At 41.7% G+C, this 15,991-nt stretch overlaps 3 protein-coding genes across 6 annotated transcripts in view; 1 reads left to right on the plus strand and 2 right to left on the minus strand.

Annotated features, from left to right (window-relative positions):
- Nucleotides 1-6,807, plus strand: copg2 (COPI coat complex subunit gamma 2). The gene is made up of 24 exons (XM_087787258.1): nt 1-126; nt 507-559; nt 770-850; nt 921-992; nt 1,134-1,213; nt 1,287-1,362; nt 1,431-1,523; nt 1,593-1,679; nt 1,761-1,918; nt 3,121-3,254; nt 3,333-3,400; nt 3,465-3,653; nt 3,738-3,833; nt 4,127-4,370; nt 4,444-4,519; nt 4,606-4,709; nt 4,770-4,895; nt 5,002-5,070; nt 5,602-5,783; nt 5,858-5,987; nt 6,051-6,148; nt 6,232-6,370; nt 6,435-6,533; nt 6,596-6,807. Exons 1-24 carry the CDS (start codon nt 90-92, stop codon nt 6,724-6,726), a joined length of 2,622 nt encoding a protein of 873 aa, XP_087643384.1. The 5' UTR covers nt 1-89; the 3' UTR covers nt 6,727-6,807.
- Nucleotides 6,808-6,809: 2 nt separating this feature from the next.
- mest (mesoderm specific transcript) lies at nt 6,810-11,781 on the minus strand. Its single transcript, XM_087787260.1, has 12 exons — nt 11,694-11,781; nt 10,926-11,102; nt 10,770-10,849; nt 10,622-10,699; nt 10,363-10,499; nt 9,856-9,914; nt 8,727-8,767; nt 8,577-8,647; nt 8,006-8,107; nt 7,862-7,938; nt 7,650-7,713; nt 6,810-7,032 (listed from the first exon to the last, which is right to left on the minus strand). The coding sequence occupies exons 2-12, from the start codon at nt 11,077-11,079 to the stop codon at nt 6,915-6,917; spliced, it is 981 nt and encodes a 326-aa protein (XP_087643386.1). The 5' UTR covers nt 11,080-11,102; nt 11,694-11,781; the 3' UTR covers nt 6,810-6,914.
- Nucleotides 11,782-12,394: 613 nt separating this feature from the next.
- Nucleotides 12,395-15,991, minus strand: part of atp2b1a (ATPase plasma membrane Ca2+ transporting 1a) — a 150,852-nt gene continuing 147,255 nt past the window's right edge. For 3 of the 4 annotated variants that reach the window (XM_087787265.1, XM_087787266.1, XM_087787264.1), the window contains one exon: nt 12,395-14,910. In XM_087787265.1, coding sequence (XP_087643391.1) covers nt 14,521-14,910 — 390 coding nt within the window. In that variant the 3' untranslated portion in view covers nt 12,395-14,520. The remainder of the gene's footprint in view (nt 14,911-15,991) is intronic. The other variant, XM_087787267.1, reaches the window with a different exon arrangement.

Raw genomic sequence — 15,991 nt, forward strand, 5'->3', positions numbered from 1 at the left:
GTGAGTTTTCATTCCGGCTACGTGGAAGAAGGTTGTCCACTAAAGAAGAACCCTTAGTTGTGTTCGCCGGCTGGCTGTTCTTCGACAAAATGATTAAGAAATTCGACAAGAAGGACGAGGAGTCTGGTGAGTTTTGACATTACTAATATGCATTTATTTGGCGAAAATGTCGTATTTTCCCTCAGGCTAACGCCGAGCTAACATGCTAGCTTTAGCTATTAGCTACTCGTCAGCTTATGTACCAAATAATAACAGTTGTATTTGAAGGAGGAATGTTTACGTGACAAATATGTTATATTTGTGAAATGTTACGATTTAAGTTATGTAACCGCAACAGCAGCAACATCGTTTAGAATGGTTAGTATAAGCTTTGTACTGCTGCTCACTGTGTTATCTGTTAGCATTATACATGATTCCACAGTCCATACCTTATTTGTTTTTCTATTAACAATCCTGAATTTTATTTCAAATTATAATAACGTTAACTGCTTAACTGTCACTTTTAGGAAGTGGCTCCAATCCCTTCCAGCATTTGGAGAAAAGTGCAGTCCTGCAGGAGGTGAGTTTGACAAATGCCTTTTGTTTTTTTAGACATAAATACACGCCCAAAATCAACAACTGAGTACTACTTTTTCACAATTTAAGCCATCCTGAGAAAAATGCTCAATTATAATGCTGACAATCAAGTTCATATATTGTGTAAATTACCTCTTACACCCATAAAATAAATGCTACTCAGTGTAGGTTAATTCCTTATTTTTATTTAAAGGCTCGTATTTTCAACGAGACACCCATCAATCCAAGACGATGTCTTCACATCCTTACCAAGATCATCTACCTCCTGAACCAGGTGAGACGAGAGATCATTTCAGTCATTATTGTCTTGAGCGTATCATCATAAAGACGTCATGCATTTTCAGGGAGAACATTTTGGGACCACAGAGGCTACTGAAGCATTCTTTGCCATGACGAGGCTCTTTCAGTCCAATGATGTAAGACGCTCTCATTGAATTCCAATTCTTGGTTGTCTTCTTCAGCTTCTTTTACAATTTCTGACATTCTTCCTTCATCCTCTCCCTGTTGTTCAAACCATCTGTAAGCTGTTTATTATGTTTTATATCTTCTACTCTTAGCAAACCCTGAGAAGGATGTGCTACCTGACCATCAAAGAGATGGCCAACATCGCTGAGGACGTGATTATCGTCACCAGCAGGTGTGTTGTCCTTCTCCACACTCTTTGTGTCTTCTCTTAAGTGAAACTAATCATTGACGGTTGTTTCACGTAGCTTGACCAAGGACATGACTGGAAAGGAGGACGTGTACCGAGGACCAGCCATCAGAGCTCTTTGCAGGATCACAGATGTAAGCATCACAGGAACATAAACATTGTGGAGAACCTTCTCTTCTGACGTTTTCTGTTGACCCGTCAGACCACCATGCTGCAGGCCATCGAACGATATATGAAGCAGGCTATCGTGGACAAGGTGCCCAGCGTGTCCAGCTCAGCCCTGGTCTCCTCTCTGGTAAGAAAACTATATTTTCAATCAAGAATTCACGAGGAGTGTCTCAAGTGAATATGTGTACGTCATCAGCATATGGTGAAGATGAGCTACGATGTGGTCAAACGTTGGGTGAACGAAGCTCAGGAGGCTGCCTCCAGTGACAACATCATGGTGCAGGTGTGTACTTCTGGACGTCTTTTTTTTTTCCCTTGAATAGTATAAATAAAATCATGTTTTTAATGTTGCGTGTCTCTGCAGTACCACGCTTTGGGACTCCTGTACCACCTGAGGAAGAACGACCGTCTGGCCGTCACCAAGATGCTCAACAAATTCACCAAGTCCGGGCTCAAGTCTCCGTTTGCTTACTGCATGCTCATCCGCATCGCAAGCAAGCTGCTGGATGAGACGGAAGGAGGGTAAGAAGACACAACTTTGACACACAAGGAGCCAAAAATTCTTTAGCCGTATAAGTCACAGGCAGTGAAAAATATTACCACAAAATATGAGTGTTATAATATCTTTTCTCTTGAAGGTTCAATACGTTTTCATCATGGCTTTGTTTGTGCTCCTTTGTCAAACACGGACCAAGATAATTAATTTCCTTCAACATAAGAGTCACTCTTTTTTAAAGTCTCTGTATAATAGTTGACATCCATAACCTCTGTTTCGTATCGTATCTTAACCATTAGCATCTTCATAGGTTTTGATATCAACATGAATCAGGGTTCCTGCAGATTCATAAAATGTCTTACAAGCCATTTGATTTATGAGTCTAAAAATAAGGCCTTAGTTGGCTCTTAAAAATGTGAATACGTGAGTAAGATTGATATAAAATTAAATGTCATTTTATGGTCACAATATTTGGTAACTTCTAAAAGATATATATATATATATATATATATATATATATATATAGTGTGTATGTGTATATGTATATATATATATATATATATATATGTGTAATTATTGTATATATATATTTCTTTTTTCAAATCAAGCACAGCCACAATAGGGGAACTCATTATTTTAGTATCACGTTGACTCGAAGGCCCAAAAACAAATGTGTTTGTGGTATCCTTGTGTTGTCTCTGGGTCATGGTGAACCCTGGCTTCCGGAAATACATATGCAGTGGTGGAGGTCATTCACCTTGACTTCGGGTCACCTTGACCCTGAAATAACACAAAGGTTAATGCTTTGGTTGTAAAACAATGGCAATTGTCAGTTCAACAAGTATCAGTGTATTTTGTTCATTTATGTTTAAAACATTTGTGTAACATGGTCCCTTAAACTACATAATTAATATGGTGTTTCTTTTTTTTTTTTTTAAATCAGTTTGTCTTTAATCTAATTTCAAGAGTTAAAGTTCAAGTTAAAGTTGAGTTAAATGTTTAAACACTGTAGAAAACATGTTTTTCTCACATACTGTACTGTGGATGCAAGTTCATTACTCATTATTATTTTTAAATATGCCTTTTTACAAGTTATACTATTTATATGTTTCTTGAGGTTGTTGATTTCAAACTTAAAATACATTTTGGGGGTTTTCAAGAGCCCCAGCTTCTCCTGTGTTGGACAATATAAATGGTATTTATTCACTTGAGATCTCTGCCTCCACAGACATGACAGCCCGTTGTTCGACTTCATCGAGAGCTGTCTGAGGAACAAGAACGAGATGGTGGTGTACGAGGCCGCCTCCGCCATAGTCCACATGCCCAACTGCACGGCCAGGGAGCTGGCCCCCGCTGTGTCCGGTGAGCTTCACCCTCCCACCTTCCAATATGTGTGCAGATATATCGATCTCACTGACCTTGACCTTGTGTGTCCTCCAGTGTTGCAGCTCTTCTGCAGTTCTCCCAAGGCCGCCCTGAGATACGCTGCAGTCCGGACGCTCAACAAGGTGACGACTGAACCTCCTGGTGGAAGTGAGTGGTTGAAATAACGCTCCGCTCCTCTCACCTAAGGTGGCCATGAAGCATCCATCGGCGGTGACCGCCTGCAACCTGGACCTGGAGAACCTGATCACCGACTCCAACCGCAGCATCGCCACCCTGGCCATCACCACCCTGCTGAAGACCGGCAGCGAGAGCAGCGTGGACCGCCTCATGAAGCAGATCTCCTCCTTCGTCTCCGAGATCTCCGACGAGTTCAAGGTCAGTGGCGGAGGAGAGCCGGCGATCGTCCGCTGAGCGAGTGGATAAAAGTGGTTGAAGGTCCTTCTTTGTGCGTGTGTTCAGGTGGTGGTGGTCCAGGCCATCAGCGCTCTGTGTCAGAAGTACCCCAGGAAGCACAGCGTGATGATGAACTTCCTGTCCAACATGCTCCGAGACGACGTGAGTCATTTAAACTTTGTTTTAAAATATAAAAACAAGACTTGACACTTAAAGTTTAAATAAGATGATATAGGAGAGAAGAAAAACAGGTCCCAGTAAACAGTAGTTCACAACAGATGTGTGTTATAAACTACTTTAACGGGCAGAAACCTTGAGCAGAACCAGACTCTGTGTTTTTAGGCTGAGTATGTGTGAGGTCATGATTTAAGTGTCTACTTCCAAGACTTCAGCTCCAAACCGCTCGTAGATCTTTGGGTTGCTTCCGTAGCCAGAGTGTGTTCTCCGCCCTGCAGGGGGGCTTCGACTACAAGCGAGCGATCGTGGACTGCATCATCAGCATCATCGAGGAGAACCCCGAGAGCAAGGAGACCGGCTTGGCTCACCTGTGCGAGTTCATCGAGGACTGCGAGCACACTGTGCTGGCCACCAAGATCCTGCACCTGCTGGGCAAAGAGGGCCCGCGGACCCCCCAGCCGTCCAAGTACATCCGCTTCATCTTCAACCGGGTGGTGCTGGAGAGCGAGGCGGTCCGAGCAGGTCCGTCGGAGAGGCTCGTTTCTTCCAGGCTGATGTTCTGGTGCTCATGTGTTTGTGTATCTTCTCTCCAAAGCTGCGGTCAGCGCTCTGGCCAAGTTCGGAGCCCAGAATGACGACCTGCTCCCGAGTGTCCTGGTCCTCATGCAGAGGTGACCCTTGCTTTCTCCCCTTTAACCTTTAGTCCTGTGGCCCTCATGAGGTCACATTAAAACTAATGTTATCTGAACATCCACAGGTGTATGATGGACAGCGATGACGAGGTTCGAGATCGAGCCACTTTCTACATGAACGTTCTCCAGCAGAAGCAGAAGGCTCTCAACGCCGCTTACATCTTCAACGGTGAGTCCAGCGATCCTGATCCTCACCAGAACCAGGACCTGAACGATGTGTTGCGCGCAGGTCTGTCCGTGTCCGTCCCCGGGCTGGAGAAGTCCCTGCACCAGTACACCCTGGACCCCTCGGACAAGCCCTTCGACATGAAGACCGTCCCTCTGGCCAGCGCCCCCATCACAGAGCAGAAATCAGGTGATGGAAGCTTCACGAAAGCACCGGTCTCAGAGCTCGCACTGAAACCGGGTTTAAAACTGATGGCGCCACCTAGTGAGCTTGACTGGAGATTCTCTGTCCTCAGAAATGGCCACCATCGTGACCAGCAAGATGCCGGAGAAGCTGGCTCCATCTCGCCAAGACATCTATCAAGGTGAGTCGACAACCCTGATCAACTACACACCAGGGGCGACGATACTATTTATAGTGATACTGTAGTAACAAGGATATATTTGTAGTATTGTCGAGTACTTGACTCTGGTGTTGCAGAATCTACAGACCACATGACTCGTGACGAAGTCGTCACTGATTTAATTTGTTTTAAAACATCAGCTTTAAAAGCTGCTGGAGTCGACTGTATCCTCTCATCCTCAGTCATTGCTTGGATCTCATGGGATTTAATTCTTTTTTTTAGCTTTGGAGGATGTAATGTCTGCTGCCATCTAGCGGACAGAAGTTAAAATTGCAACACAAATGCATAAATATTTTCATGTTAATTGTGAATCCAAAATCTAATTATTTAATTTCAGACACAGTTTATTGAAATTAAAACAATAAAATAACAATTTTAAGAATTAAATATGATTTGAAGCCTAGAAAAAAGAAATGGCTAAAGTGCTGTTGAATAAAGATACAATAAAACAACATGTTTATTTTTCCATCATCTCGCTCCCTCTCCCACCAGAACAACTCGCCGCCATCCCAGAGTTCCAGGCGCTCGGCACACTCTTCAAGTCGTCGGAGCCGGTGCAGCTGACGGAGGCGGAGACGGAGTACGTGGTTCGCTCCATCAAACACACCTTCGCCCGACACATGGTGTTCCAGTTCGACTGCACCAACACGCTCAACGACCAGCTGCTGCAGAAGGTAACCCCCGGGGTCTGCCCCGGCGGAGCGGACCTCCACACCCAGGACACCCCCTCACGTGAGACTCTCTGCAGGTGGTGGTGCAGATGGAGCCGTCGGAGGCCTACGAGGTGATCCAGTACGTCCCGGCCGCCAACCTCCCCTACAGCCAGCCGGGCTCCTGCTACACACTGGTGCGCCTGCCGGACGACGACCCCACAGCAGGTGGGACCTTAAGACAAGCGGTCCTGGTCCGAACTCTCGACTAACTCTCATGTCCTCGTCCAGTGTCCTGCACCTTCAGCTGCACCATGAAGTACCTGGTGAGGGACTGCGACCCCAACACGGGGGAGCCCGACGACGACGGTTACGACGACGAATACGTGGTGAGTGAACTCAGCCGGTGCTTCAGGTTCAGGTTCTGGTTCAGTCCGTGTCCCCCCCGCGCTCACTCCTGGTTCCGTCTCAGCTGGAGGACCTGGAGGTCACGGTCGCGGATCACATCCAGAAGGTGCTGAAGCCCAACTTCGGCGCGGCCTGGGAGGAAGTGGGCGAAGAAAACGAGAAGGAAGAGACGTTCGCTCTGGCGTCAGTGAGGACGTTAGAAGGTGAGAAACCTGCTCTTGACTCTTTCATGAGGACGAAGCGCTGACGCGGGTGTTGGTTCCTCAGAGGCCGTCGGCAACATCGTCAACTTCCTGGGCATGCAGCCGTGCGAACGCTCCGACAAAGTCCCCGAGAACAAGAACTCGCACGCGCTCTTCCTCGCAGGTAAGTGACGCTGGATCTTCAAGTGTTAAAACCGAGGCTGACCGTTCTTCACCTGCCCTCAGGTGTGTTCCGGGGAGGACACGACGTGCTGGTGCGAGCTCGCCTGGCGCTGGCCGACGGCGTGACCATGGAGGTGACGGTGCGCAGCGGAGAAGAGACGGTGGTGGACGTGATCCTGGCGTCTGTCGGCTGAACCGTCGACGCTCCTGGAAAATATCCTGAACATGTTTTTAACTTCTTCACGTCTGTCTCTGTAATAAACTCTACGACCAAACAGTTGTTCTAGAAAATCTTTTTTTTAATTTAATACGACTCTGACATCATGAGAAAAATCATAAAGCGAGTTGAGATTTGTTCGTCTCGGCTGCAGCACCTTCCTCGTCAGAACGAGTGGATGAAGTTAAAATACGCGTTGAGGAAGCCGGTGGGATCTTCCAGCTGAGGGTAGTGACTGATGTGCTTGTCCAGGACCGTGACCGTCGACCTCTGAACCAGCTGCCTGAACAAACCACAGCATCACTACTGGAGGGATGTCTCCATTACACTTACATTTACTTTAATGATCATTTAGAACTTTAGTTAATTACTGAAAGATATAACAAGTAATCAAGTAAAACAATTTAACATTAAATTAGTCAAGTTTAAAAATTAACAAGAAAATAATAAAATTAAATATATGCTAAATTAAATATAATATAAAATGAGTAAATACTAAGTACAACATTATAAAATAAATACAAATGTAATTTATATTTATTATAAGATCCAAAATACATCACTGAAATTAAAAAAGTAGTTGAGTAAAAGTATTTAGTAAAGTTAAACACGTTTTTAGTAAATTATCATTTTATTTGAGTACCATCTATAAAACTTCAAACTAAGAAATGTGATCAAACCATTAAAAAAAATCAACATCATGACTTAAAACAAAGATAACTTTCTAAAATATTTAAATGTATACTTTTACAACTTTAAAATAAATACAATATATGTAAATCTATTAAAGATGAATAGACTACAATAGAAAAATAAACAAGTTTAAACTAAAACAAATAATTTAAAAAAACTGAATGACTACTTTTTTACTTAAAAAAGAGTGAAATACTTTTCACTCACAGGTAGCGGCGGATGAACTGTGGGTGAGGGTTCACTGGATCCATGGGTCCGTAGATCATGTGCACTGAGAGTCACGAACACATGACGTGTGAGTCACAGGAAATGAATCCATAAAATAAAATAGAATCAAGGCGACACTCGTAAGATTAAGAGCTCTTTGTTTCTAAACACTCGCTAATAAACCTGTAGTTTGTGGTGTGTGTGAGACTCACGGGGGACGTTGGTGGACGTGAGCGCGCCGACCCATCGGTCCCGGTACTGAAGCCTCTGGTTGAGGAACTGAAGAATACTGAGGAGAGAAAACACACAAAGTCACACATGGACCCGAGAAGAACGAGAAACAAACAAACACACACCTGTCCAGAACCAGGTTGCCGTCATTGTAGCGGAGACTGGTCCACATGTCCCAGAATTCCGTGTCGGTGGGCTGAGTGTACGGACCGAACACTTCCCCGAGGCTGCCGACAAACAACACAACTATTGAAGCAACAATATGTCTGACATCGTTTGGAAAACAATATGTACAAGTTTTAAAAGCTGCAGGATATGACTGTATCCTCTGGTCCTCAGGATCTCCCAGGATCTATTGTTCCTTTAACTGTGGAGGCCGTAAGGGCTGACATCTAGTGGCCGGATATTTAATTGCAACACAAAAATGGAGAAAAAATGAATGGATTATGAAATACAAACTATAAAAGAAACTAAAATGAAAATAAATAAATTTGAATATTTTAAGTTTTTTTAATAGCGATAGTGCTGTTGAATATCGAGTCATTACTGTGAGAGAAATATTGCGATATTGAAGTTTATCAACTTTCTCACAGCTTGAGTCATTTCTAGCACTGCAGTTACAGATTTATGACACACGGGGTCGCCAGAAACACAGGAGCTAAAATATAGTCTAGCAGAAGCAGGATAAAAGTTCACCCTCTCTGGAAGATGCGGTAGTTGGTGAGGCGAGTCAGGATTGCAGACAGAATGCCTGAGTCTTTGAGGAGCTGCAGGAGACAACGAGTGTAACCACACCTGACAGGACGGTCTGATCACATGACCTGAGGAGGAGGAGGAGGGGCTTACCGTCTGGATCAGGCGAGGGTGGTGGGTTTCTGGGAAGATTCCTGGGAGGGAGAGTGACACAGAAACAAGACATTTACTGCCTTATTCCAAAAAGATTACATTCTCCTTTGATGCTTGTAGAAGGTTAGAAGTTTATCAGTGTCATCAGAAAACTGAATGGTTGAGTTTTTTATAATTGAATTAAAAAGATTAAATACATTTTTTTTTTCTTTTACACGTAAAGTTTGATTTACTAAATCCAATAATTCAAAAATCAATAAATCAATTGATCAATATCATATGACAGAAACACCAGACAATATTGAATTAAAAAAGATTATAATTGAAAAAAGATCTAATCTTGAACATTTAGAAAATGATTAGAATTATAATATTAAAATAAAATTAATTAAAATCGAAAATTGTGTTGTTTTTCGCACCACGGGTGTTAACGTCCGAAGAAGAAGCAATCGATTAAAGGAACTTATTCAAAACAAAATAGGAAGAATACTAATCAAATAAAAAAATGTCCTTTACTCAATTACTAATAATCTGTAATTAATTACCATCTTTACTAATTAATTACCATCTTTACTCAATGACACTTACTACTCAATTTAAATAATTTACATTTACATTAATACTTTATTTTCAAAACCTTTAACTTGGAGTTAAATGTTGCCAGAACATAGAAAATAAATAGTAATTTTGAATAAATGCACTATACATTTCAACTATAAATGATGAATAGAACACTATTTATATACAAGAACAAAATAAATGTTTGAAAAAACTTTACATTTCTAAAATAATGAAATACTTTTCACATACAGGGAGCGGCGGAGTGTTGTCTGTCAACATGATATTTTTTTTATATTCAATGAATTATAACATTAATGACATTACAATAAGAAACTCAATGGTGAATATTTGAAATTCAACCATCAATAATCTGATAACATAAAGTATAACTCAAGATTCAAGAAGAAAAAGAATGGAGCAGACAGAGAAATCTAACCATCGTGTTCTTTAAATGTTGACATTATATTGTCTAATGATCGCAGCCATGTTGGTGTCGTGTGTCTGCGATTGTTGCTCGAAGCAGGACTAAGTCTGTTCTTTGCTCTAAAACAAACACAAGAAAACTAACCTCCATTAGAGAGACAAAGGCTGTTCAAGTTCATGTGACCACTTCGGTTCTGGTCACTCCTAAAGACACATGTCAATGATCAGGTTTTTAAAAACACACCAGGGGTGTCAACGTCTACACGTGTGAACAATTGATCACCTACACATGATATGGTTTACATGAATATACAATTTGTGTCTGATAACTACTGGAAGGGTTTTGTTCTAGATTAAATTAGATTTTTCCTTTATAAGTCCCAAAAGGGGAAATTTTAGTTACAGCAGCATCGGGGGAAACAAGAATACAACAAGCAAATTCACACACAAAAGAAGAAAAAAAAAGAATTTAATAAAATACTACTGTAATTACTGTAACGGGATTAGGAGGTATTTGAATGGAGACAGAGCCCTCTTGTGGTAATAAAGTGCAACTACATGTAACAGGTAACAAGACAGTTAACTTGTGTTTAAATAATTATAAACGTTGACACCATTAAAAACCAACACACACACACACACACACACACACCTGTAGAGCAGCTCCAGTGCTACAGTGTCACCGTAGTCATGTGACAGCAGGTTGATTCTCTGGTTGGTCAGACCCAGGTGGGAAACCAGTGCCTCCACCACGGTGGCCTGCTCAAAGATGGAGTACCTGTGCTGCCTCTGACACACACGGACACACATACGTACACAAACACATGCACACAAGAACGTAGACACAAACGCACACACAGACCGACTGTTAAAAGTGAACAATAATGAGTGTTTAAGTTTCCAACACTAACCGGTTTGTCACTGAAACCGAAGCCCAGGAAGTCCAGAGCGACGACGCGTTGGAAGCGTTGAGTCAGAGGCTCCCAGATCTGAAGAGAGGCAGCGTTGATGGTCACATGGTCACCAGGATCCTCACCAACATGCGACCATCATCATTACCTTGTTCCAGTCGTGGCTGGAGGTGGGGAAGCCATGGAGCAGGACGACCACCTCCGAGAAGCCCAGAGCGCCCTGAGAATCTGGAAGAATCAGTTGAGGTGAACAAATAAAAACACAGGACGACTGGAGATTTTGAAGAAACGACAGAAAAATAACCTCTGTAGAAGATCTTCCTGCCTCGGAATCTGAAGTGGTCTCCGGCAGCGTGCCACTTGTCGAGCGACGGGGACAGTTGTGGAGGAGGGATGTGCAGGTAGACCGCCACCAGTGGGATGCAGATGAGACCCACGTGGAGCCACCATTCCTTCATGATGAGTCGCAGGAGTCACATCCCTTCAAGACACGTCCATCAACGCAGTTTAAAATGTGGTAAAGTAAAACGAAAAATTGATTTTTAACTGTTTTTATATCAGTGTAGTCAAACACTTAAATGTGCAATAGAGTTATTTCATCATCTTCTCTTTAAATGTTTCACATACTAATAATAACTAAAAACCCTACACTAACGTTGTATATAGACGTGTATATCCTCTACATTTAAGAGGACGGAAACTAAACATTTACTATAGAACGTTTACATTTGTTTACCAGGAACTAATTGTCAATATCAACATTATCAATAAAGTTGTATCTTTACAAAACTTAAGAAAGTGCTGCAAACATATAAAACCAATTCGTTTCTACGTAAATATACCGTTTAAAAAGGCGTCATATCATAAAATATTAAAGGTTTAATAAGGTATATTTTAAGTTGATCTTCCACATAAATCGGCTGTATAAACATTCAACAAATTAGCTTAAGATAAGCACAAAGCTAACCGGAAGACACTCACCGGAGGCACTAAAATAAAACAAAATGTTCACAGTAGTAAGGATATAATAGAGAATAAGACTTTAATGACAGGTTTTGTGTCTAAATCTTACTTCAAGTCCCTTGTTTAGGTTTCAGGGCTGCTGGTGATGAGTCCAAATTCCCCGGAAGCGGAAATAAGCAACAATTCATGCTAAAAATAAAGATGTCTTTGTATGACCGTAGCTCTGATCCCCTCAGCAAGCACTGAAACAGGTGGAGATGAAATACAGGTCTAGCAAGTCATCTTCGTTTACTGTACAATCTTTGACTATATCCTCGAGGATTATTGAAGACTACGGTCAGCAGCGCCATCTGTCGGACTGGATCTGCAATGAATGGATTGAAATAGTTGACTTTTATTTAAGAAAAATATATATTTAACCACATAAATTATAATTAAAAATAATACATGTTCAAAAATATTGCAGATTATCAAACTAAATTGCTGACCAGAACTACTTATATTAATAAATAGTTTTAAAATATTTTATTATACATTAAAAACAAACAATAATTGGTTAATATTACACTTCTATATCTTCTTTTTCAATCGCCTATGTGGTGAATCTATTTTCAATTACCTTTTTGTTACCCAATTTCTGCCCTCCTGGCATTCCACAGACCCCAAAATCCCACGGTGACGACAGCGCCATCTAGTGCCATCGTTTCATGCTCGTCCGTTTACTTACTACCTCCCGCTCGGACTGGATTCTGGGATGTTCCCAGGACTTCTGATCCGGAATGATAGGTCAATAAAAACGTGGCCCTGCTGTTAGGCTAAATACATTTTTTATTTTTAAAAACCATACACATTACTCGACAAGTTTCAAATGTAAATCCAATCACGATATCCATTTAAAATGCTCAAGATAAACAGACATGAAGTACTTTTATTTCCAAATGTTAAAAGATAAAAAAATAATAATCCATAAAACAGATGGAAAACATTCGTTCCCGTTACAGGAAGAAGCTACACAACAATCTCCTTGGATGGATTCGGTTTGTCTTTTACCGCCTTTCAGCTGCTGCTGTTGTCGTCTCGAAAAGAAGGAAAACACACCAGACCGGAGAACAATTGAACGTTTCCACTTGCGTCTCGTCCCGTGAGGTCCATCCGGACATTTCAAAAGTCCTTCTTCACCCTGAGATGAACAGTCCCCCCCCTCCCCAAAAATCCCCTCTGTAGAATGTGATCGGTGTCGAATAATCCAAAAAATTAGTTGAGCGTGATGAAAGGCATCATCAGTTATCGTCATAAAAATACAAAGGTACATCTTTATTACGATCTGTATCAAAACTCTTGTCCCAGAGGAACGCTAGGAAACAAAGTACCCTGTGCAGATAGATCCCAGTGTATGTGTACGCTTTATTTTTGGAAAATACATATGCCCAAATTTTTCAGTGTTTCCAGTAACATCAGGTGTTCAAAATAGCAACAACAAATCAACTGCGAGTCGTCGCGGTGAAATTAGACAAAACCTGCTTCCTTTAAGCTCCGTTTCTTAAATCGATAAAATAGGAGTCGACGTATTGAAATATAGTGTAGAAAATAAAACACTAAAATCACCCTTTTTTTTTAAAAAAGAGAATTAAGTTAAAGAATCTCCTCTTTGCCTGAGGGAACAACCATTGGCAGGGGGTTCATTTTTCTGAGATCAATTGAAACAAAAACAAAAAGAAAGCGGGTCCATATTTGTCAAGCATCAGTGCTCATATTTGGTGTGATGACGAAAAATTAAAGCCAAGGCACATTCATGTTTGGTGTGTGTGGGTGAGCCTCGGATCGGACGCCGGCTCGTCGAATTCTAGAGCTGTGTTTTTTGGCCCAAAAAAAAGAAAAAAAGAAAAAGAAGTGGAAGTGATGGATTTGTGATGTTCGGTGTCTAAAGTGTAAAGAAGTGAGTGCTTCCCTTTTTCCTTCAGGACGATGCTTGATAAACACGGACCCCGACTCCCTTGAAAAGAAAAAAAACAAAACAACAAAAGAACCTTTCAACATGTGGAAATCCTCAAACACAACAGAAGAATGAAAAGAGTATCCAGAAGTTTTTGTGCACATGAAAACTATCAAGAAATGGAAGAATATTTATAGCGATGTTAGTGGACTGAGGTACCACTTTGCCTGTCCGTCTCCCGGATCGCCCAGCAGACCTCGGATCTATACAAGCCTTAGCGTTTATCGGTTTGGCTAGAAGTTTCTAGTGTTTATCTACAAATATATAACAAAAAAAATATGCAGGCAAAAATATTTCAGTTTCAATAGAAACACTTTCCTCCTGAAAATACAGCAGTTTCTGAATTTACCCTCTTTGATTCTGTCCTGCTCTGCACCAGACATCAGGAAGCTCTTTTGCCTACCAACTGAAAAAAAAGTATCTACAAACTTTGTAAACAGACCTGCTTTTTTTTCTCCAAAAACATAAATAAGTCAAAATATTAACAGCCAATGGAGCAGAAGTACATTTCCAATGAGCAGAAGGAGCTAAATATACAACACCATTCAGAGAAAAGAGAAGCCGAGGAGGAGGAGCTCCCGCCCTTTGCACCGGAGAAGACCCCCCCTCCGACTAAACCCCCTCCCCCCCCTTCCACTCTCACACGTGGAGGCGAACCCCCGTATTCCACTCATATAATAATATTAATAGAATCATAAAAACAGGTCACTTCCAATCCAAGTTTAGAGTCACCCCAAATATCAGTGACGGGGGAGCAGAGTAAGTGGCCAAGGGAGGGAGGAAGGGGGGAGTAAAGAACCGAGAAAAAAAAAAGAAAAAAAACTAAAGAAGCATCGACACCGAAGCCCACGTTTCCGTCGAGTGTCCGTGCTGCTGCTCTGATATTGCCGGCATCACGTGGGCGCCCCCCTGTGGTCGGTGGGTGACGTGCAGCTGAATGGAATCAAAGGGAGGTCTCCAGGCTGTGTAGGGGGCTCGCCGGGACCGAGAGACTTCCTGATTTGGTGCCCTCCGGCAGGAGGTGGTTGCTGCTCTCCACAGCGTTATTGTTCTGGTTGGGGGAGGGGGAGACTGGCGTGGAGGGCAGGACCGGCGTGGGCGAGGCCGTGGGCGAGGGCGGCGTCGGGGTGGAGTTGCGCGGGCTGGCCGAGTTGCGCTTGGTGGGGGCGTCGTCCTCCGCGTCCGTGTCGTCTATGAGGGGGATGTGCGGCTCCGAGTCCTCTATCCGGAACTCCGGGTGGGTCATGAAGTTGTGGATGGACGACCGGGACTCTGGCTTCTCCAGACCCTCATAGAGGGAGATGGAGCTGCGGAATGCATTCACCACTCGGATCTGCGGGAGAGGGAGGCGGAGAGTTAGCGGGTCACGCCGTGACGTGGGGGTGCGGGTGAGAGAGCGGGTGAGGCAGGTGGGTGTTAAACGAGAACTACAGGTCGAACTCACGTGCAGGTCTGAGTCACACACGCACTGTTTTGAATCACACAAGATTTGCTCTTGATCACATATTTGTCTCCTGTGAGCGTCATCTTCTTGGTCGACCTGCAGCTCTGATCCACGCGTCTGCTTAACTAGCTTGACTCCTCAGTCATCTGATCGCTAGCTGCTATTAGGGGTGTGAGGAAGTCGTCATCAATATATTGATTTTCACGATATGCTATCAATATTTTACAACAACTTATCGATATTAAGTAAATAAGTGAAACAGATTGTTTTTGTTTTTTAAACCATATTTAATTTTTATTATAGCTCTTTAAATTGTGTATAAAATAAAATAACTCGGGTTTTTTCACATTTACAAAAAGAATATTCAAGCTCCCGTTTGTGTTGCAAATAAGAAGCTCGACGGAAGCAGTGGTGATCATGGACGAGACAGAGGATGAGAGGATACAGGCGACTCCTAATAAAGCCTTAGATTCAATTCATGAGATAATATTTTACTCTCACAAATGTAGTTGGAACACTATTAAAAAATAAATAAATAGTAAAGTCAAGAAAATGATAAACAGACTGAGGTAAAATGCAACACACAGTGAAAGTATATCATTACCATCACAATATTGAATGATCGAATTGAAAATGTGAAATCTCTGAATTTTCTTTTTTTTTAATTTAAATAATTGTATTTAATAATTTCTATATTGAAAGGTTGAATTTGTTTTTATTAAATATTTTATTTTATAATGTGTATATTCAAAGGTTAAACAATTATTTTACAATTGAATAAAAACATATATATATATTTTACAAATAGAGTTTGATGGTTTAATTCCAAGAATTTAAACATAATATAATCGTTTTCATTCATTTCATTTTTATACCAACATTTTATATTGAATTTAAAAGGCTACACAAAATATATATTTATATTAGAAAATGTATTTAATTTTTTTTTTTTTTGGAATAAGAAGACTTA

This window comes from Callionymus lyra, chromosome 3 (genome assembly GCF_982586985.1).
Source record: "Callionymus lyra chromosome 3, fCalLyr1.hap1.1, whole genome shotgun sequence".
In the NCBI taxonomy this organism is placed as follows: Eukaryota; Metazoa; Chordata; class Actinopteri; order Syngnathiformes; family Callionymidae; genus Callionymus; species Callionymus lyra.

Excerpts from the sequence above, each read along its gene's own strand:
- copg2 (XM_087787258.1), top strand. The coding sequence starts at position 90 with ATGATTAAGAAATTCGACAAGAAGGACGAGGAGTCTG. Across the intron at positions 560-769 it reads AAAGTGCAGTCCTGCAGGAG|GCTCGTATTTTCAACGAGAC; the intron begins GTGAGTTTGACA and ends TTTTATTTAAAG. Across the intron at positions 6,534-6,595 it reads GCACGCGCTCTTCCTCGCAG|GTGTGTTCCGGGGAGGACAC; the intron begins GTAAGTGACGCT and ends ACCTGCCCTCAG.
- mest (XM_087787260.1), bottom strand. The coding sequence starts at position 11,079 with ATGAAGGAATGGTGGCTCCACGTGGGTCTCATCTGCATCCCACTGGTG. Across the intron at positions 9,915-10,362 it reads GCACTGGAGCTGCTCTACAG|GAGTGACCAGAACCGAAGTG; the intron begins GTGTGTGTGTGT and ends ATGTGTCTTTAG. Across the intron at positions 7,714-7,861 it reads CACGTCCACCAACGTCCCCC|TGCACATGATCTACGGACCC; the intron begins GTGAGTCTCACA and ends CGTGACTCTCAG.